The sequence below is a fragment of the Carcharodon carcharias genome, chromosome 10 (genome assembly GCF_017639515.1).
Source record: "Carcharodon carcharias isolate sCarCar2 chromosome 10, sCarCar2.pri, whole genome shotgun sequence".
Taxonomy (NCBI): domain Eukaryota; kingdom Metazoa; phylum Chordata; class Chondrichthyes; order Lamniformes; family Lamnidae; genus Carcharodon; species Carcharodon carcharias.
In genome coordinates, this window is record NC_054476.1 from 150,435,916 (window position 1) to 150,458,405 (window position 22,490).

The 22,490-nt window shown below is 39.8% G+C and overlaps 1 protein-coding gene across 3 annotated transcripts in view; it reads right to left on the reverse strand.

The window, feature by feature from the left end:
• Positions 1-22,490, reverse strand: part of rpa1 (replication protein A1) — a 55,684-nt gene that overhangs the window by 7,363 nt on the left and 25,831 nt on the right. For all 3 annotated transcript variants that reach the window (XM_041197731.1, XM_041197732.1, XM_041197730.1), the window contains 7 exons: positions 17,730-17,798; positions 14,029-14,221; positions 12,060-12,199; positions 9,328-9,476; positions 4,942-5,074; positions 2,106-2,282; positions 1,239-1,346 (listed from right to left, as the gene is read on the reverse strand). In XM_041197731.1, coding sequence (XP_041053665.1) covers positions 1,239-1,346; positions 2,106-2,282; positions 4,942-5,074; positions 9,328-9,476; positions 12,060-12,199; positions 14,029-14,221; positions 17,730-17,798 — 969 coding nt within the window. The remainder of the gene's footprint in view (positions 1-1,238; positions 1,347-2,105; positions 2,283-4,941; positions 5,075-9,327; positions 9,477-12,059; positions 12,200-14,028; positions 14,222-17,729; positions 17,799-22,490) is intronic.

Consider the following 22,490-nt stretch of genomic DNA (forward strand, 5'->3'; position numbering starts at 1 on the left):
AGTAAAACAATTTTTATTACTGCTTTATAATGTTGTAACACTATTTTATGATTCAGGTAAATATTTATATCTACAGTGTTTTCCATTTCACATACTTGTGGTTAAGCATTCTAACATCATTCTATATCCAGAAAATTCTGAAATCTAGAAATGACTTGCTCCCAAGCATTCTGCATTGGAGAGGTTACAGTGTATTAGTTTTTCCTGCTTAGCTGTGTGACTATGAGAAATGTTTTGAGATTAAAAGAGAACTCGATTGGGTACAATATAATGGGGCTCGCTGGCAGACAAAAGAGGGTCAACCAAGAATGATCATTTTACAGGAGGCACAACACATTGCAACTGCAGCATAAGTGCCACATATACAATCCCTGAGCCCAGGTGGCCCAGCTGTAAAGCCCAACCAATTCAGTCTTATTTGCACTGGTTTGTCTTGTTTGAATTTTATGGGCCTGGAGAATTGGAAAGGGCAGCTGCCTCACTGGGGGATAAATTCTCAATTATCTGTAAGTATCAGCATCTTGAAATATATGCAGATTTATGTGAACATGAAAATAAACTTTATATATGGCATCTGTTGCTTCATGAAATTCACCCAAGCAGTCCACAAAAGACAAAAGCTTGGACAAAGCAGGCATGATAACGGATTCACTTCAGTGAATGGGAAATTCAAGCGTTCAGATAACATTCAACTGTGAGAAATGCTAAGCATTAATCAGAAGGTCCAGGTTGATTATTGCCTTAGATACACCAAGTGTACAACATTTCAAACATATAATGAAATGAATTTTTGCAAAATAAATCTTGAGAACTTGGACCTGTTTGAAAACTCCCATTTACATATTTTTCTCCCACAGCACTTGATTTCTGCAAAACTCAGCTTTCAAAGTGCCTAAAAATTGTAGAGATGAATCTGGACAAACCCTAGCAGTGTCAAAAAAACTAATTATCTCTAGTGTAATGATAGTAGCTTTTAAAAACAAACATTTTTAATTCAAGAACCCCAATTAAATACAATAACTATTCAGTCCCAAAATGTGAAGAAAAAAAATGCTTCAACAGTAGCATTTAGTAGTGCCTTGGGACCAGCTGATACAGTGATAGCAAATGATCTGTGACAATTTTTCAGAAGTAGGGGAGGTGGAAAGAAATACAAAAATAGTAGAGGAAGTTTAACTGTTCCTGTCTAAAGCTGAAAGGTACAACAGGTTTGCTTAAACTAAAAAAAAAACACTTACCGAGTCCTTCAGCTCTCCAAGATAAGTAGCATTCTGACCAAGAATTGCCTCTGCAGTCTCCTGGAAACACGTCACCCACTGGTTTTCTCCAAAGTCTGCTAGATTTACCTGGACAACAACGTTGAATGCTAGTCATTAAAAAAGTTGTGTTAACTCCAGGACACCCATTGAAAGATAAAACTGGAGCCAATCTTTACCCACTTTTTCTAAACACTTATGAGTTACACATTACAACATGCTTCTCCTAACCCAACAACCACAATCTCAGTATGTGTCTACTGATAGGACTACAAGTGAATGTGCAGTCACTGCCCACCACTGGCATACTGTTAATATATTGTGTTTAATTGTAAGGACAATTTCTTTTATATTAAAAAAGTGGAATAAAGCTTTGAATGAAATTTCACAAGCCTAATTCCATGTAATTAAAACCTTCAGATAAAATGTTAATACAGAATTACAAGATGAAGACCCTTAAATAGTTGATTTGAATTGTTTTATCCTAGTCTTCCAGTAACACAAACTTCTAGCTGCAGTCCTGTTGGATTAACAAAATTACAAGATTAGAGTGCTTAGAAGCTATGCATGATGAGTAATTTGATTTTTTTCACACAACCTCCAAGAGAATTTTCTATTCTAGGTTTTAAACACAACAGCTATGCTCACAGAACATCAGTCATGAGCAAAATCACTGAGTTGTTCCATGCATGCCAGTGATGATAGGCATCTCCTTCAGTTTTGTGCATCCATCAGGATGTAACAGATTGGAAAGTTCAGAACCTGCTAGGTGCATTGCATCATGGGAATAGGATATTTAGTAAGACAGTTGAAACCAAATCTTCTGCAATGTTCTCAGATTGTACTTACTGATAAGATCATACGATATTTGAAGTTGGTAAACTCGCGATCACACTTCTCACACCTATAAAGGCCATTCTGTTGATCAACAACCTTCTTGTTGCACTCTGTAGTGGGGCATGCCTGGTACATGCAGTTTTCCTTCTTCAGGTACACAACTGTACCGACAGTGGTGTAATAGTCAGCCTGCAGGAGAGAGGTTATTCAGGTAAAGGATTACACAAAGTAGAAATGACCAATTGATGAAGTTACTGCACACTAAAACATGCATTAAAAGTCCATTCTGAGATCTCCATCATGACAGCAGTATGGAAAAGTCCACACTGACGGTCTGACTACTGAGGTACAATATTTCCAACAGCAGTCAAAACAAGTTGTCCACAATTGCTTAGCTTGGAACAGCAGTGCTGGATTCTAACTCTGGCCCTTAACTGGAAATGCACACTCAGCGGCCCAATTCTTCTTAGTCTCCTTCCTTACATTTCATTTGCAAAAAAGTTTTTTTCTTCCCTGTCTTGCTCCTGGGCAACCAGTACACATGCAGCCATTATTCCTAGATCAGTTGGTGTGTGCACAACAGCTGCATGACTTGGCAACATTTCAGATTTACCCTCTCTCCAGGAAGCACAATTACAATTAGTACCCTTCCTTGAAAATAATTACAGTGATGTGGAGAGATCCATCAGGGAAGGAGGCCACAGCACAATAACAAAAAGATTACACTGGTAGACATTTCCTCCCTACAAAACCATACTTCCCATTGTGGCATTATTTGTCCCACTTTTGTATCAATGTTATCCAACAAATTCCTATGCCCACATTTGCAATGTAAATTTGCCAACCTGGCCAATAGGTGATACTTTGCTTTCCTTCTGCATAAGTCACTCAAAAAGACTTTTTTTATGCCTAAGTAACTGAAGCTTCAATTGTCCTGAATAAGTGTTCATTCAAAATAAAAATGAAATATTTAAATGACACAATTATATTTATCCAATGAATTGCCTTCATAAAAAAAAGTCTACTTGGGAGCAGCCTCTTCCAAAAGCCTGAACATTATCTTTATATTTTCTCACGACCAGGACTCAGGTGAATCTACAAGGTGCAGTCTGAGCATGTTATCATTCACTAGTTCAACCACGATAATATCTCATCTTTAGCTTCTACTTAGTTGTTTTACAAAATTATTTGGAGAAAAGCTAGATGACAAATTTTAAAAGCTTTATTTATTAAAAAAGTGAGTTTTGAGCTTAAAAATGACAAGTTGCACATGGGTGAGAAAAAGAGAACTGATTATACTTTTATAACTTCGATTTTGCATTTTATAAGCCTTAGAAAGCACATTAAGCTGAGAGCGCAAGCAAAACCACGAGAGATCTAGAGAGAGAAGCGAAATCCAGTGAGCAACTACAAGATACAGAGACAAACAAACGCATGCTATGGTTTTTCCTCCAACTTTAAGATCATAAATTGTTTGAATTTAGAAGTAGGTCTTTAGACAGTTTCCGGCTTTTGTTGATGCCAGAAAATGTAAAAATCTAATTATCAACAGATGCCATGCTGCGAGTTCACTCCCTCCATTAAAAAAGGGGTTGTATTTTGAGTGCTTTAATTAGCATTTTGTTGGTCAAATTTGAATTTTTATATTTTCTGACAGCTGTCAGAAAGCGAGAGAGAAGATAAATAGAAACCAGTCACAAAAGACCAAGTTCAATATTTACAGAGCTCCCTTAGGAAGCCACAAACCAGTGCCGTCAGAGGTGGGATCCCCTCAATCCAGTGCTATCAAGCCATAGTCTGCTATTGCCTGCACTGCTGATAATCACCAGGAATTGCACCCATCCCCTGCAAGGCCTCAGGGTCTACATTCCACATCCAAACTCCTCTTCCCAGTGATGCCAGGTCAAATAATCCCCCTTCCTGTGAAATTCCAATAGGTACAGTGAAACTTTAAGACCATTTTCCAGTGTTAACCAAAGCACAGGACCACCTTTAAAAGCAGCCAAACCCATCTCCCTTCCCCAACACTGCTAAGTACCAAAATATCTACAACCAGTAGATGCATCATGAGTTCTCAGCTTTAGAAATGATATAGAAGAACAATTAAGTACAGGCTAAAGATACAGTTCTTAAACTAAAGGACACTCATATACAGCTGAGTAAGAATATATATACCACTATTTTTCTCATCCTTTCCTTACTACATTTCTATCATTATACTCTAACACATTCAAAATTGGTTCAGCTAATAAGTTTTGTTCAAGTTTGATGTGGGGCAGCAAGTTTCCCATGCCTTTAAGCATTTCAACCCCTTGGCATTTTGCAGATCCATACAGACCGGAGAGAACACAGATTTGGTCCACAGCCTGAGTTCACCCAAGACAGTGGTTACAACAGGCCCCTGTATCAATTATTTTTGCAGATGGGGTAGAAGGAGAAAAGTTTTTCATTCCCAAACTCCAACTAGAAGCAAATATCAGGTAAAGGTTATTCAATTTGACCTCAAAACTCTTCAAACAGCCTACAACACTTAGTTGAAACACCCACATTGTCAACCTGGGCAAGACACTGATATGTTCCATGCATCCATGGCAATGTATTCCACAAATATGTGAAGCATTTAGGAAGTGAAAAAGGGCAAAGAAAGTTGAAAGCAGAGGAAAAGTGAAACAACTGTGTTATTGGAAAACACAAACACAAATTTTTATTACACTATATAATTCACCAGAAGTCCTAGTGCTGAATTCTCAGCATGAAATCATTAACTGCATATACCAATTGATTGTACAAGCTTTACATCATCATTGCAGCCAGCTGGGCTACATGCCAAAAATCAATCTAAACTCACCTTATCTCCATGGCCCAAATTCTCATTTTTAACCTCAAGCAGCATCTTCCAGTTTGTGCTTCCCCCAGCAAAGGAACCACTCTTCACATCTGAAATGGATGTCCCTTCTAACGCTTGGCCCTCCGTATCAAACCTGTGTGGCAAACATGTATACATGAACCTTCACAGCAAAATATTTCACAAATTCAACTTATGCCATCCAGGTCCGATATAGATACTGCAGGTCCCAAGTGCATGTTGACCTGGCATGTCTAATGGCAGGGCAGACAGGTGAGGGTTTATGGTCAAGCCCAAGCTACAGCTGATGGTCAGGAATGAGTGTAGCAGGTGAAGGGGATGGGGTGAAAAAGAGCTCCTGGTTGAGCTCCAGTTAGGCTGAAAGTAGAGTAGTGGGCACAGACTGTCTAGCAGCACTAAACAGAGCTAAACATGGTAAATAGGCAGGAACATACATGCTTTCACAGTCCAAATCAGTTTGCTAGAAAAATGTGAGAGACATAGGCAGGTTAGATGAGTGGGCAACATGTTGGCAGATAGAGTACAATATAGAGAAGTGTGAAGTTATTCATTTTGTTCGTAAGAATAAAAAAAGCGAAATATTTCTTAGAAGGTGAGAAATTTGCAAGTATTGATGTTCAATGAGACTTGGGTGTGCTTGTATAAGAAACACAAAAGTTAGCATGCAGGTGCAGCAAGTAATTAGGAAAGCATATGACATGTTGGCCTTTATTGCAAGGGAACTGCAGTACAAGAATAAAGAAGTCTTGCTACAGTTGTACAGGACTTTGATGAGACAGCATCTAGAGTACTATGTGGCGTTTTGGTCTCAACATTTAAGAAAGGATACGTTTGCACTGGAGGCAGTACAGCGAAGGTTCATTAAATTGGTCCCTGGGATGAGGGGGTTGTCCTATGATAAGAAGCTGAGTAAATTGAGTTTATATTCTCAGGAATTTAGAAGAATGAGGTGCAATCTCATTGAAACGTACAAAATTCTGAAGGGCTTGATAGTGTGGGTACTGAGATTGTTTCTGTTGGTTGGGGAATCTAAAACACGGGGACACAGTCTCAGGATAAGGGGCCAATCATTTAGAAACGAGATAAGGTGAAATTTCTTCACTCAAAAGGGTTGTGAGTCTTTGGAATTCTCTACCCAAAGGTTTTGGATGCTCCATTGTTGAATACATTTAAGGCTGGGACAGACAGACAGACTGACTTTTGATCTCTTAGGGAACGAAGGGACATGGGGAGCAGGCAGGAAAATAGAGTTGAAGCCCAAGATCAGCCATGATAGTATTGAATGGCAGAAAAGACTTGATGACCCATGGTATACTCTTGCTCCTATTTGTTATGTTCCGAAAACAGTTGTCACATTATTGGCATGGTTCTATATTTCTTCTTTTTAAAAAAAAATAATTTCAAACAACTAACTAGTGGAGCTAGTGAGTCAGAAGTGATTGCTATAACCAGACCACGTGAAACGCCCTAGACTCATTTTGGTTCACCTGGCCTGCATTTGTTTTTTTGCCCCCCAGAGTTAAAAGACTTCTGTGTTTTAGCTGCATAGCCTTCAGCTCGAATGTGTTAAATTAAAACATCTGAGTTCAGCAAGGGCTTGTGGTGTCCATGGGAGGTGGAGAAGAAAGAATGCCCTTACTTTTCTTGCCAATTTTCTCCACTTCCTTCTGAAATGTATTAGCTTCTTACTGGGGCAAGGTTTGCAGACACTGGTCATCCTTCAGGACCTTGTCTAAGCAGGTGTTCCTGCTTAAGCCAGTCAGTAAAGACAAGCTGTTTATTCAAACTTCAGGAGCCTCACTGTGGTGCCCAATTCAGTCCCCACAACTTCAACAACAGGTGCATCAAATATTGATCAGATCATGAATCCTATACATTTTCCTCTCCCATACCCAGGAATATTGACCCTAACTGCATTGTTCTGCATCATTCTGATTGGAATCAGCATAGACTGGAGATGGAAGGCAAGAATTTCCTGCCATGGTGAAACCAAGAGAAATAAATTTAAAACTGAAAAGCAGAACATCTGCAAATATAAGAGCATACAAAAAATGAATTAATTCCACTTTTGATTCAATAAACTGTTTATGGGGGGGCCAGGGGCTTAGGTTGGAGATGACGTGCAAGACATAAACCACCAGAATAATTTCCAGGTGCACTCCACAAACCCCCACCTCCCCGCCCCCCACCACAATTTTGTAGATTCCAATACATTACCCAACAGACCCGTCAAGCTCTCACTGAACTAGATGTTCAATTCAATACATGAGACCTGAAGGCTAAGCAGCTAAAACATAGAAGTATTTTTTTCTCTGGGGGATAAAAGAATGAAGGCAGGCCAGATACAGCAAAATCAGTCTAGGGAGTATAACAATTCCTGGAAGTTCACAACATCAAACTGCTCATGACTCAGCACCAATCTCCATTCAGGGTGTAAAGCTGGCTGATATGGGAAACAAAGGTACAGCTGGCAGTGCTTATTCAAGGTGTCTCAGGCACTTTTGAAACATGGTATTGGGAGTTTTGCCCTGGATCTTGATTTTGTTGTGCTTGATCTGCATGTGCTCCAAGCAGCACGTTAATGGATACAAACTGGAAAACCTACTACCACCCTTTACTAGTATACAACAACAAAAACAACAAATTTAAGTACAAAACATTCAGAAATATATCCTAAATAACTTCTCTGCCACAGTTTGCTTAATTCTAAAATAAAGCCAACAAAAAAAGTTTATAGGGAAAAGGGGACAGCTTGGTTCTAACTGTGTAGATATACTGCTTCATACTTCCACTATCACAAGTTGCATTCTAAAATGAACACTAGGTTCACATTAGGGTCATCTACATGTTGAATTTGCTGGCTCAAATGTATTAGTGTTCCTTTTAAGTGCAACTTCTCAAATACAATAGCACAATTTCACCAAAGCTCCTGTGTGTATTGTTTAGTTCCTTATCCATATCTGTCAATATAATGAATCCATTATACAAACTGGAAGCAATAATTTTCCTGCCTCCACCACTGCATGCGAGCAATGGAATAAAACAGGCCTGCGTTGCATGTCTGCAAGCTGAATTATTGATAGGAGTCCTATAAAAACTACAAGGAAGATTTTCACTGTTGACACTGACTGTCAGTTGGAGGCATTTTCTTAGACTTGCTGGCAAGACAAATGGGTCTGCTGTAGATTAACATACATCTAATCCAAAACAGAATTTCAGAGGATCAAATCAATTTCTCCTCACTCATTGATTAAAGCTACAATTTCCCCAAGTTGTTGCAGAGTATAAAATAGGCTTGCATATAATGCACCACTTATTTGAAAATTTTCCCAGTACCATCCACTCTGGAATAGGAAGAGATCAATTCCAGAAATATGCACTTATATACAGCTTTGACCTGTTCTCTGGCCCCTGCTCATCAAAAACCAGCTCATAAGAACACAGCCCATCAAGCCTGTCCCTCCATTCAATGCCATCTTGGTTGATCTTCAGTCTCAACTCCACTTTTTTCAATTTCCTGAGACAAAAAAATGTCTGTCTCAGCCTTAAATATAGTAATGATGGAGCATCCACAGCTCTCTGGGGTAGAAAATTCCAAAGGTTTATACCCCTTTGAGTCAAAAAATTTTTCATCTCAATTCTAAATGATTGGCCCCTTATCCTGAGACTATGATCCTGTATTCTAGATTCCCCAGCTAGGGGTAACAACCTCTCCATCTACCTTGTGAAGTCCTGAGGATGAAGATCTGAGGCCAATAGGGCAGGTACACATGCCTTGACAATTAATCTCGTACTGCAGAAAAACTTTCAATGTCTTCATAATGACTCTGCAATGCTGCTTTACCTTCAAAATGTAGAAGTCATTAAAAGCAATACAGTAAGGGAGGTGCTGCGCAGTTAAACATACAATCGGTTTTCAACAGCTGCTGCACAGTAGTATGAACTTGTACATCATGCAGAAAAATAGGCATGTGATCTGTTCACATCTCTAGCATCCAACAGCAACAAGTTAGGGATGCACAATGTATTTTTCATCCTTCTATGGGGTAAGTAAGTTACGTACATCCAGTGCCTCATGAGAGCACTGGAAAATACTGGTAATCACATGTTCGTTATAGCATCTGTGTGAAGCAGTTGCAAATTGCATCAGCACTAAATTTGCTTAAATCAGGTGTTTACAGCCCAAACTAAGTCATATTCCAGATTCTGATTTAATTTATATTAGAACTGCAGCATTGGTGCAAAGCAAGAACAGGCTATGGAGACACTATAGTTGCAAGTATAGACATTACAACATATTTAAGATTCAAACACTGTACACGAGTTAGTTTTGGGGAGTAAGAACAAAAAAATCAAATTTTAACACACCACGCCCTCAGTTTAAAAGCCTCTGGAATGTCAGGGTTAATCATTACGGTACTGGATGACAAAACAGACAGGGATCGTCCACCAAAATCTGAAAGCCGGGCTCCTTTAATAGCCACCACTGGCTGCTGTGATCCATCGAACTTCTCAGCCTAGAAAAGAGAAAGAAGAAAAAAAGTTGGAATCAATGGTGGCTAAAGATCATTTAAAGCAAAAAGTTTCAGCATTTTCTGGCACAGAGAAGCAGGCACCCGTCCCAGGGTCTCTGCCACTGCTGGCCTTGAGACAGGAACCTGTGTTGATAAAATGGCCAAAAATAGCTCTTATGAGAATTTCCCCTCCCTGTAGGAGGAGCACCTACTGCTTACTATCAATGTGCCTCCCCCAGAAGTACAAGCCAGAAATCACAAAGTTGTCACTTTGGGAATCAGATGCAACCCCATCTGCAAATCAGAATCAAAATATAACAGTACAGAAACAGGCATCTGGGCCTTAACTTCTTCGGAGTGGCACTCAGTGTCGGATTGCCACTCCGCGCCCAATTACGTACGTAATTTTTTCCCCAAGCCTGTGTCGCCCAACCTTCCAACTCAGGCCAGGTGAGATCCAGGCAGTGCAGCTCGTCCTCAATGTCCACCATCGAAGTCCAGTTCTGTCAGTGAAGGAGGACATGCCCCCCTCTTTTTTTTTTTAAAAACTGCACTAGTTGCTGCAAATCAGTTGAAGATTCCATTGAAATTTAAAGGTCCTTGACAGGCCAGGGAGAAGGTAAGTGTCTAAGGTAAGTGGACAGAATTTGGGTGGTGGTTGGTGGGGGGGGGGGGGGGGGGGGGTGTCGAACCTCAGGAGGAATGAGGTAGTCCTATGGGGGTGGGGGAATGCCATGGAGGTGAGGTAACAATAGTTACCCAAAAGTTAGGAGGAGGTTGTTTCTTCTAACTTTCTCTGATTAACCATTGGTGTAACCCTGTTGGAGCCATCCAAAGTTTGCAATTTAAATCGCATTTTTGGATGGTTCCCAGCACAGGGCAATTGCCCAGAGGAAGTTTGTGCTTCTGGGAAATTGCCATGCAGACCCTCGCCTTTGAAGTTCTGAGGGAGGTTCCCCAGTGCAACATTGGGGTACCCCACCCTCCCATGCTACGCTAGAGGGCTCGGAAGTTATGGCCTCTAGCCACTCTTTACATTGCCTCACTTAACTGTAATGAAGATCAATTATCTAAAACTCTTAAAAATAAACGTATGGGCACTGCTTCATCAGTTTGCGGCAGGATATTCCACATTTGAATCACCCTTGATATGTTTTCTAACTTTCACTTGAGTGTATTTTTAAATTAGTGCCCTTGTTATGATCTCACTGATCAGTGTAAACAATTAATCACTATATACATCAACAGAACCTGGACAGCCTATATCTTCTAAATTGTAATCCCTCATCTATGGTAATATGTGAGTGAACCTACATTGTACATTTTCAATTGTTTTTATATTCAAGTTATAACAGGATGTCAGAACCTGCGTATCACAGAGTAACAAGTCCAAAATTACTTTCTTGTCTTTATATTCTATGGCTCCAGAAACAAAGCCAAGAGATTTTGGTTGCATTATGGCCTTATCAACTTGCATTGCCATCATTAATGATTTGAGTATCTGCATACCAAGGGGGAAGACAGCGATGTAACAGTAATGCCACTGGACCAGTAACCCAGAGGCCCAGACTAATGCTCCCAGGACACAGGTTCAAATCCCACCACAGCAGATGAAATTTAAATTCAATTAGTTAAAACATCTAGTAATGGTAACCATGAAACAATTGATTTGTCATAAAAATACATCTGGTTCACAATGTCCTTACCTGGTCTGGCCTACATGTGAGTCCAGAATCACAACAATGTAGTTGACTCTTAACTGCTTTCAAGGGCAATTAGAGATGGACCTTGCTAGCAATGCCCACATCCCATGAGCAAATTTTTAAAAAGTCCCCCTGCTCCATTTGGAGTCTTAGGAAGTATTTCCTTTCCCTATTTTTACTTCCAAATTGTTACTTAAATGTATTCTACATTGAATTGTATTTGTCTCCTATCTGCCCAATCTCCTTATGTATCCATGCACTCCTGCAGTCTTTCATAATCCGTGATGCCCCACTTCTACCTGAAAAATGAATGCATTTGTCCTGATGTTGCAAACTGGTTTTGTATTTATCTATTTCAAAAAGGGTGACAAGCTTCCAATTACATGGAATTCCAGAGCACAAAACTTACAAGATGAAATGCAATACACAAAATCAAGGCTGAACTGATTCAGATACATTACTGGATGATTAGCGCTTTATCCATGGTCTTAAATTTAATTCAGGGCAGAATGCCAGACTTTTAGGACACACAAAAGGGACAGTTATATACATTAATAGCTGGATGACATTGTCTGATGTGAAAAGTCTAAGGAAGAGATAGATGCAAGAATAAAGAGGATGTTAGTTATAGCTACCCTGGTACAACTGCATCTCCAAGTAGTGTGCAGTATTGGTGTAAGCCACAATCAGGAGACTGGTGCCCATTGCCTCCCTCCTGAAAGCTGCAGCACAAAAATATCCATAGTTATCAGAATTGAGTCAATAGCCAATATACTCAATTTGCATAAACTCTGCTGCAAGAACATGCACATAATTTCAAGAGTTGCAAAACTACTGATTAATTTGATCTAAAAAAAATTCTGATAAAAAAGGAGATACTTACGTCTTCACCCCAGAGTGTTGTACTGACAATCTTTCCACTGATATCCAACAGATAAACATTTCTCTTGGATACCTCTCGATTGTTTGACCTCACTGTTATCTTAGTGACATCTTCAAATGACTTGCAGACTCCAATAACATCTGGAAAGAGACATTTTAAAAAAAATGTGACCTACACAAATTCTAAAAAGGATATACTACACAAATTCTAAAAGGATATACTACACAAATTCTAAAAGGATATACTAATCAAAAAAAGGAGCACAAATACCCACAGGGCTTTGGAGAATTTAGAACAAGGACGCGTACAATGCCCAGAATTTAGTGGCCCAGAATCCATGTGGGTTGAAAGCCAATTGTCCCAAGTTCAAGTTACAGTTGAAGCAGAGCCTTTTTCTAAGGAAACGAAAAGCTCAGCTGTTGAACACATTCAAGTCTGAGGTCAGCTCAGGGAATCAAGGGATATGGGGACTGGGTGGGAAAGTGAAGCTTAAGTTGAGGATCAGCAGCCACAATCTTACATGGCAGAGCAGACTCCTTATGTTCTTAAAAAAATGGCAAGTTTGGGGAGCTAATTTTTATTTTGTCTTAAGAGGAAAAATCTGCCAAATTACTATACACGTTTTAATCCACTTTGTAGTGGATAGAAGTTGCACTAGTAAAGCATTTGATGTAGTCTACTTGGAACTACAGCAAGGCTTTTGATAAGGTCCCGCATGGGAGACTGATAACAAAGGTAAGAGCCCATGGGATCCAAGGCAATTTGGCAAATTGGATTCAGAATTGGCTGAGTGGCAGGAAGCTGAGGGTGATGAGGGGTGTTTTTGTGACTGGATGCCTGTGTCCAATGGGGTTCCACAGGGATCGGTGTTGGGTCCCTTGCTGTTTGTGGTACATATAAACGATTTAGACTTGAATGTAGGAGGGTTGATCAGTAAGTTTGCAGATGAAACGGAAATTGGTGGAGTGGTAAATAGTGAGGAGGATAGCCTTAGATTACTGGAGGATATAGACAGGCTGATCAGTGGCAAATGGAATTTAATCCAGATAAGTGTGAGGTGATGCACTTGGGCAGGACAAACAAGGCATGGGAATACATGAATGGTAGAGCCCTGGGAAGTACAGAGGGTCAGAGGGACCTTGGTGTGCATGTCCACCGGTCTCTTAACGTAGGAGAACAGGTAGATAAGATGGTTAAGAAGGCATATAGGATACTTGCCTTTGTTAGCTAAGGTACAGAATATAAAAGCAGGGAGGTTATGCTGGAACTGTATAAAATGCTGCTTAGGCCACAGCTAGAGTATTGCATGCAGTTCTGGATTTTGCATTATAGGAAGGATGTGATTGCACTAGAGAGAATGCAGAGGAGGTTTACCAGGATGTTGCCTGGGCTGGAGAGTTTTAGTTATGAGGAGAGATTGGATAGACTGGGGTTATTTTCCTTGGAGCAGAGGAGATTGAGGGGGGACATGACTGAGGTGTATAAAATTATGAGGGGCATAGATAAGGTAGAAAGGAAGGAACTTTTCCCCTTGGTGAAGAGACCAATAACCAGGGGGCATAGATTTAAGGTAAGGGGCAGGAGGTTTAGCGGGGATGTGAGGAAGAATTTTTTCACTCAGAGGGTGGTGGGAATCTGGAACTCACTGCCTGAAAGGGTAATAGAGGCAGATACTCTCATAACATTTTAGTATTTGGATGTGCACTTGCGATGCCAAGGCTATGGGCCTATTGCTGGAAAATGGGATTAGAATAGTTAGCTACTTGTTTGACCAGCACAGACTCGATGGGCCAAAGGGCCTTTTTATGTGCTGTAGACCTCTATGACTCTAGGGAAGAACAGGGTGAGGCATCCAATGCATTCCCTTTTGTTAACTTGTTTCCAGACAGCACCACCCAGTGATCATAAGCAGTACTATACTTTGGAAATTTCAGTCTCGCACTAATCCTCCCCCTTTAAAGTCTCTTACCTAGCATTGTATCTTTGTTCTTGTTTTCTAGTTGATCTATTGATACAAACTCAAATTGGACTGTAGGCAAGTCATCTACATCATCACAGGGGATCACGGTGGTGTCATTATTAAAAGTCATCTCATAATCATTCTTCACAGAAGTATACTGTTTATTGGCAGTCTTCAATGTTCCTTTTGACACAAAATATACCTGGAATGACAAAGCAGAAGCAGTATTTCACTCAAGTACTTTTCATACCACTGGTAAAGATTCATATCTTCTCCCACTTCCTGCACCAAATCTCAAATTTAAAGTCAATACAAACCTCCGCATGTAGCTCATAAATAAAGCAGCTCAATGGTAATGATGTGAAGATTGCCATACACAAGCTGACCATAATTATTCACATCACTTGGTACTGGCTTCACCCCTTGCATTTTTTGTTTTTGAGAGCCCTTGCACCTCCTCCCAATCCTTACATGCCTCTGGCCAAGAAGACCGCTCCCAAGAGGCACAATAAAAAAAAACTCAATGAAGACACCCTTCCTGATCCACTAAACAGATTTAAGGTGCTGAATGGCCTACTCCTGTTCCTATGACCAACCTCCTCTAATGTGTAAATGCCTGACCATCATCCAAAACTGCAGTGGTAAGGAACTAAGAAACAAAAGGCCAAGCAGTGATCTCTCCACAACATTATGCTGTAAAATACTGGCTACCATCTCAGAGTATTTTTCATTGCCAGACTATTTTAAGCAGAAAATAAATGGACTCTGGACACAGACTTCAGGCCAGAGACATTTTTTTTTAAGTAATCTATAGCTTTTAACAAAAGTATTATGTGTTAATAGATAACTTATTTCAATTTTGTCTTCTGATTTACAATAGAAATGGCAATTAATTTTAAAATTGATAGTTAAGACAGAGATCATCAAAATTACATGTTCAGGTGTCATTTGTCCCATTCTGCCTGTATTGAAGCCATAATTTCAAATGGAAACTTCTAATAACATTTAATGGAAACAGTAGCACTGCAGCTGTTACTGGACTAGTAACCCAGAGGCCTAGACTAATGATGCAGAAGCACGAGCTCAAATCCCACCACATCAGCAACATTCACATCCCATAAATGCATAAAAAGGAAAAACAGTTTATTTTATTCTCCCTTATCACATACTTATATTCCTGTTAAGTGATAGTCTCTGACTCAACAGCAATTACCTCTTTAATGCTCCTGGTGCTAATAACTCTTCGCCCATTCCCTTTTGCTATCAATGCAATGGCCAGTGGAACTAGCCTACCACTGTTTGTCCTCTCAAAACCTTTAATGATTCTGAAAAACTCTTGGATCTGCTTTAGCTTCACTCTGCCAGTGAAAAATTTCTTCATAACATTAACCAATTATTCCAAGGAATAAGGATACTAGTCAATCTCAGTGTCGCATACGACGAGTAAAAAAAAAAGTCAAGTCAAGCTGGGTTAGAAGGCACCAGGACATGCAAGTGCAAGCCATTAACCATTCTGAAGTCACATATTCTGTCTTTATAATTCCATTGTATCTTTGAATTCCCATAGTTATAATGGAAGCTGCCAATGAAAACTAACTAAATCCTCTTGCCAATGTTGGAGCAGCAGCATCTCCACTGGTGAGAGGTTGCAATTACAGCATGAAAATGAAGCCAGCCCATGAATATGGACCTGAGTTTACAATGAAAATGTTGACAGAAGTGTACATTAATGCAAGATCTTTTACAAATTTAGATTTATACTCTAATTTGAAAAAGGACTCAAAAGCAGGCAAAACTTCACCCACAATCTCAACCATGTTGTTAAAATGGCCATAACCCACTACATACCATACCAGCCGTTCTTCACTCACTTATCACATTTAGACATTAGGATATGTTTCAGCAATAACTGCTCACTGACACTCAGTTTGGGTTCTGCCATGGCCACTTAGCTCTTGACCTCATGGTCCAAACATGAACAAAAAAGATGAAAACAAAGGGTGAGGTGAGAATGACTGCACTTCACATCAAGGGTAGCATTTGACCAAGTGTGGTATCAAAGAGCCCTAGCAAATCTTGCAATGGGAATCAGGGAGAAAACTCTCCACTGGTTGGAGCCATACCTAACACAAAGGAAAATGGTTGTGGTTGTTTGAGGTTAATCATGTCAACCCCAGGACATCACTGCAGGAATTCCTCAGGGTAGTGTCTTAAATCCAACCTTCTTCAACTGTTTTATCAATGATCTTTCCTCCATCATTAGGTCAGAAGTGGGGATGTTTGCTGATGACTACACAATGTTTGGCACCAGTCGTGACTCCTCAGACACTGAAGCAGTCCACACAAGATGCCATCTCCAACAAGAGGGAATCTAACCATCTTCCCTTGACAGTCAATGACATTACTATCACTGAATCCCTCACTATCAATATCCTGGGAATGACCATTGACCAGAAACTGAACTGGACCAGCCATATAAATACTTCGGCTACTCAAGCAAGTCAGAGGTTGGGAATTCTGCAGTGTAACTCACCTCCTGGCTCCCCAAAGCCTGTTCACCATCTACAATGCACAAGTCAGGAATGTGATGAATACTCATGACCTGGATGAGTGCAGCTCAACAACACAAGTGCGACAACATCCAGGACAAAGTAGCCACATGATTGGCATCTGCCACCTTCAACATCTACTCCTGCATTACCGATGCACAGTAGCAGCAGTGTACGATCTGTAAGATGCTCTGCAACAACTGACCAAGGCTCCTTCGACAGCACCTTCCAAATCTACAATCTCTACCATCTAGAAGGACTAGGGCAGCAGACAGATGGGAACACCATCACCAGCAAGTTCCCCTCCAAGTCACACGCCATCCTGACTTGGAACTATATCGCCATCCTTCACTGTTGCTGGGTCAGAATTCTGCAACTTCCTAACAGGACTGTGGGTGTGTTCCTACAACACATGGACTGCAGCAGTTCAAGGCAGCAGCACACCACCACCTTCTCAAGAGCAGCTAGGAATGAGCAATAAATGCTGGCCAAGCAACATCCACATCACCTGAACAAATAACAAAAGAACTGAAGTGCCCACAGGGTAGGGAACACAATGCCTTCTATCAAAAAGATCTTTAAACTCTGAGGAAGTCAATCAATGCAACTGTAGTGCTGGTGTAAAAGAGTTCGGCTTTCCCCTGGAGCTAAAGTCCACTTTCAGTTTCAATTGATTCCAAAGCAAAGTGAAGACTCACTGTCGGTAAGGGACTTCTGCTACACTTTGGGAATCAGGCAGATCCACACTCCAGATTTATAATGTAATTAGGTTGTTGCAAAGTGAAACCACTTCACAAACTTTACAGTTGCAAGTGTAAATTAATTCCACAATATTAGTCATTTTATATAAGGAAAATTAGCTATGTTCTAGTAAATTTCAAGCTCCATCTGAAATGAAGGTAGGTACCACCATAGTACAATAGCATCAAATAACAGTCAGTGAATGTAGAAGTATCTGTCCACTTTTCAACATCACCTTCATTTTGGAAGCAAGTTTCCTGCATACAAATCTCGTTTCTCCAGACTAGAGCATACATTATGTAATACTTCTGAGTTTATGCTGAAAGATATTTTAGGAATACAGCCTAGCAACCAGTCAGCAATCCTTTCATATTTTAAGTATTGTGGTGCATTTCTGCAGAATAACATGGGACTCTTTACCTTATTCACTTCAATAAGCGGGAAGTACTTATCCACCTGGTCTGTGAAAATTGTGGCTCTAATTTCACCCTGTAAAACAAAGCAATTCAAATCAATAGGAATTCTGCATCTAGTTAAGGAAGATTTCTACATTAAGATCAAAATGAATTAACTTTTACTGCAGTCATCGATAGCCTCCAGCAGGCTCACTAACATTCCATTTCATTCTTGCCCCATGCTCCGTGTGTTAAGAATACAATTTCTCTATCAGGAACTGTCCCAGAGGGTCTCAGCTGAGATCAAGAAATTACTGTGCAGGGAAGTCACAGGTGAGAAACTATGTTCCAATTGTGTGTCAGTGGGACAGTCTAACTTATGCTATTTTATGCTTAGTGTAATTCATTGAAAAATCAATGTTACCAAACTATTCCATTAAATAGTCTGCTTTGAGACAAATTGCTTCCATTTACTTTTTAAATTAAAGTTCATTGTATTTTAACAAGCAGTACAGTGGAATCTATTTTAGATATTACTGTTCTTCCAACCAAACATCTCCTGATTATCTGTTGAAGAAATTAACAAGAGAACAGAAAAAGACACTTATGCAATGTGTTTGTGGAAAAAAATGCAGTAAGAAATAGAGAGTTATCAAAACAATTGAAAAATTGACAGCTGAAACCAAATGCACCAATTTTCAACCAAAAAATCCATAATTTACCATTTGCCAATCCTGATACAAAAAGTAAAAGGACATTTCAGAAGTGGGCTTTGTGGATCTTCCTGTTAGAAGCTTTTATTTAAAGAAGGGTAGAAAAACAGATCACTTGATTATACAGATCCAAATCAACATTTCTTTTGCAAAGGCAGGTGTTACATAGATCCACTCGTAATTGGGACCAAAAGGAATATTGCACCTTTAAAAACAGCACCAAGGTATGGCAAGAGTATTACACTCAAGTAGCAAGAGATATATGGATATAATGGTGTTAATGCCAATAGATACAAACATTGCTGCAGTCACAAAAAGTGAATGAATGAATTTGCAGATGCAAAAATCAGCAGTTAAATCGCAATGAGCAACATATGGGTGTAGAGTAATAAGTATTACAATTATAAATGGATCAATCCAATGCCAGAGAAATGTTAAGGTCGGGGTACAAAAAATAGCAGTAACAACTGAAAAGAGGTTAAATCAAATTACATTACACAGTAAAATAAAGTCCTGAAAATCAGACGTGTTCTATGAAAAGTGTGAAATTCATTCTTCCAGATTACAGTCCAGGTAATAAAGATGAAACAGAATCACTCTGATGTTCAAATATCAAACTTAGACGCATAAGAATAGAGTTCATGGACCCCTCATAGGAAGGGGTATTAAGAACTGTCGGAACACATTTGAAGCAATAATGTGGAGGGTAGCTTCAGGTATATTAAATTCTTGGAGAGTTACACCTTATGTTACATTATCCAGTTTGTGCATGATTTGCAACTTGCGTTATGTCAACTGGTCCAGGATGAAGCAAATGGTCTGCGGTTTAAAAGAGGAGATGAGTATTCCAGAACAGGGGGTGGAATGAAAAAAATATAGCCACTTACAGATAACATGAAGAATTGGAGGAATTGCGTTACCCTCTGGTGAAAATGAAGTTGCTGCCACATGGAGTGGATGAAACAGATAAATTTGAGGGGGAGACTTGACAGACACATAATGGAGAAGGGAATAGAGGGATATGTGAGTAGGGTGAAAAGAGATGACCAGACAGAGTGTGAGGAATATAACCAGTGGCAAAGGCCAAATGACTGGCTTGCGTGCTGTAGAATCTATGTATGTAATCATGACAACATTTTTATCTTATATTAATCAAAGAACTGCAGACTAAATTTCAGAGCTGTCTTCCAAATAGAAATACTATGGCTCTTCTCTACATCCTCTTACCTTGTATGTGCCTACATTCAAATATCAGTAAACAGCAAACTTTGTTGTACAATTCATTGCGTGTTATATTTTGTGATTAGATGACCCAGCAAGACCATACATAAATTGAAATCCCTTAGTTTAATAAAGAAAAAACTATTGGAATTCTGAGGAGTCAGGTACAAGTTGCATCCCATGCAATTCTCTTAAGTTCTAAGGTCAACTGTTTAATGGAGATCATGATCTGCAGTATTAACTTAGTGCCTACTCTGCTGGGTGCATGGTTTCTGTTCAATAATGCTCAATGTTGCCAAAATATGTTGTAAATACACCCAAAACAGCTTGATTAGTTTCAAAGTTGCAGTACTGGGATTCTAAACCTGGAAGCAACAGATCAAATTCCCACTGGAACAACATTCTTACTTGGGCTTTTACAGCAGAAGGGAATTTTTTTTTTTTGCTGGTCAAAGACACAAATGTTCTAACAGGAGGATGGATAACTAGCTAGGAATGTGGAACAAGTGACACTGGATTGATGGCTCCTTAGAAAGTACATTCATTCTACAGCCTTTCAGCCTAACTGTTCTATGCTGGTGTTATTGCTTCACATGCTTCCTCTTCCACCCTCTTCATCCTACCCTACCAGTTTATCCTTCTATTGCTTTCTCCCTTGTGTGCTTCTCTGTAAATGCATCTCTGCTACTTGCCTTAATTGTTCCATGTGGTACTGAGTTCTACATGTCCTCAGGGTAATGGAGTTTCTTCTGGATTCTCTATTGGATTTATTAACCATATCTTTATAGTCCCAGATTCAATCATCCCTGCCTGTCGACCCTCCAAGTGTAAGTATCTTCTCTATATCTACCCTATCAAACAACTCAATGATTTGCAAGGCCCATATTAGGTCACCCATCTAATTTCCAGAGATCTTCAGCCTTTCATGACAGCCAAAACCTCTCCGTTCATAGCTTAGACATGGGATACTGAAAGGGAAGAGCTGTGCCTGAGCCACACAGCCGCTAAGGATTAGAGTACTCGGCACCAGAGTGGGTGGAATATTGGTCTGATTGTCGTTCCCTTCACGTTTTACTGGAAGTTACAGCATTTTCTATGGATGGGAAAACAAGGAGGTAAAAAAAAAAATCAAATGGCAGTCATGCTGGGCAACAGCTTGACTGCTGGCCCACTTTCAGCTGCAGTGCTGTTGAAATTGTGCTCTCTCCAGCCTGCAGCCCCGGGAGTATAACAGTCAGTAGTGCCTGCTGATCTTTTCGACAGGTAAGGCAGTTACATATCTTGCCATGCCAGCATGTTACCATGGCAATGGACACTGACTGTGGAGTCTCACCACCAACTTCATAAGCTGCATATTATTTTTTTACCAATTGCATTGTTCAATGGCTGTTTTCTTTTAAACCTTTACATGCAGGAATGGACTTTAGTTTAATTTGAAAAAAAATTAGCCAAAAAAAAAAGTACTAACTAGAATGTCGCCAGAATGCTTTGCAAAGTTTAGCTGCTCAAGGACACCCAAAGTACAGAGACCAATAAATCCATCCTCATAACTTTCCTGTGGGGCCTTATCCCTCATTACATTTTAGTCATGAAAAGATGGTGAGGCAGGCTGGCAGTTTATGGTGGGTAGCCAATCCACCACTGTCCTGTGGTTAAAACCAAATTTAATTGACAGGCTGTGATCTTTCCAACAGAGCATCCTCCCTCACATTGCTATAGTAAGATGAGAGAATAAAAATCAGACAGCCGACAAATTTAGATACCTGGAACTTACTGTTGCAAAATCTATGCAGGATTCCAGAGCCCAACCTGATGAGCCGCTTCTTATGGCGATCAAAGGCCAGGAGTTGAAGATGGGTAGATGTTAAAACATAGCAGTTGGTAATGCTGAGTTATTTAAAACTCCAAGAGAGAAGCTTTAAACAACTGTCATAACCTATATTTTTAAGTGGTATATTTGAGATGCAGCTATAAATTTAGGAATCAGGCCACCAGTTCAAGAGGTTTTTAAATCAAACTACATGAGACATTTATTAATTTACACAAATTAACTATATCACGTGGCTACAAATTACAACTATCATAACTTTGAACAAATTCCATAAGACATAGGAGCAGAAATTAGGCCATTCGGCCCATCAAGTCTGCTCCATCATTCAATCATGGCTGATAAGCTTCTCAACCCCATTCTCCCCGTAACCTTTGATCCCCTTATCAAGATCCTATCTATCTCAGTCTTAAATACACTCAATGACCTGGCCTCCACAGCCCTCTGTGGCAATGAATTCCATATATTCACCACTCTCTATGGACATTCTAAGCCACCATGAGGTCATTAATATTCAACCACAAAGCATGAATGGAATCACTGGATGCAAATAAATAATACCTGTTATCAGGATTTGTAAGGACTAGTAAAGTTGATTAGAAGACAATGGCCAAGGTGCCAAGTGTTGATGCATTGTGTTGACCATTTATCCATGTAAAGCTGGAAACAGCAAGTGACATGTGCAGACACCCAGATCTGTTCTTGAACCAGCCTTTAAAGGATCCCCTCTAGGGTTATTGTTTTCCCAATAACCAGTGCCCCACAATGCAAGAATCCCTTTCAGAAAAGAAACATGCAAACTTGAAGACAAGGGCAGAAAATCCTTTTCTGCACAAACATCTAACCAGACTGAACTTAAATCATTGAGAAATACAACACCGCTTCAAAAGCGTTTCAATGTTTATGAAGTGCATCGTCATGTCTACTTATACCAGATATAAACTGTTTACACTCCACAAGTGCCCATCCTACATTAAGACATTAGGCACTCATGACAGATTTACTTGCGAGACTTCTGTTGGGA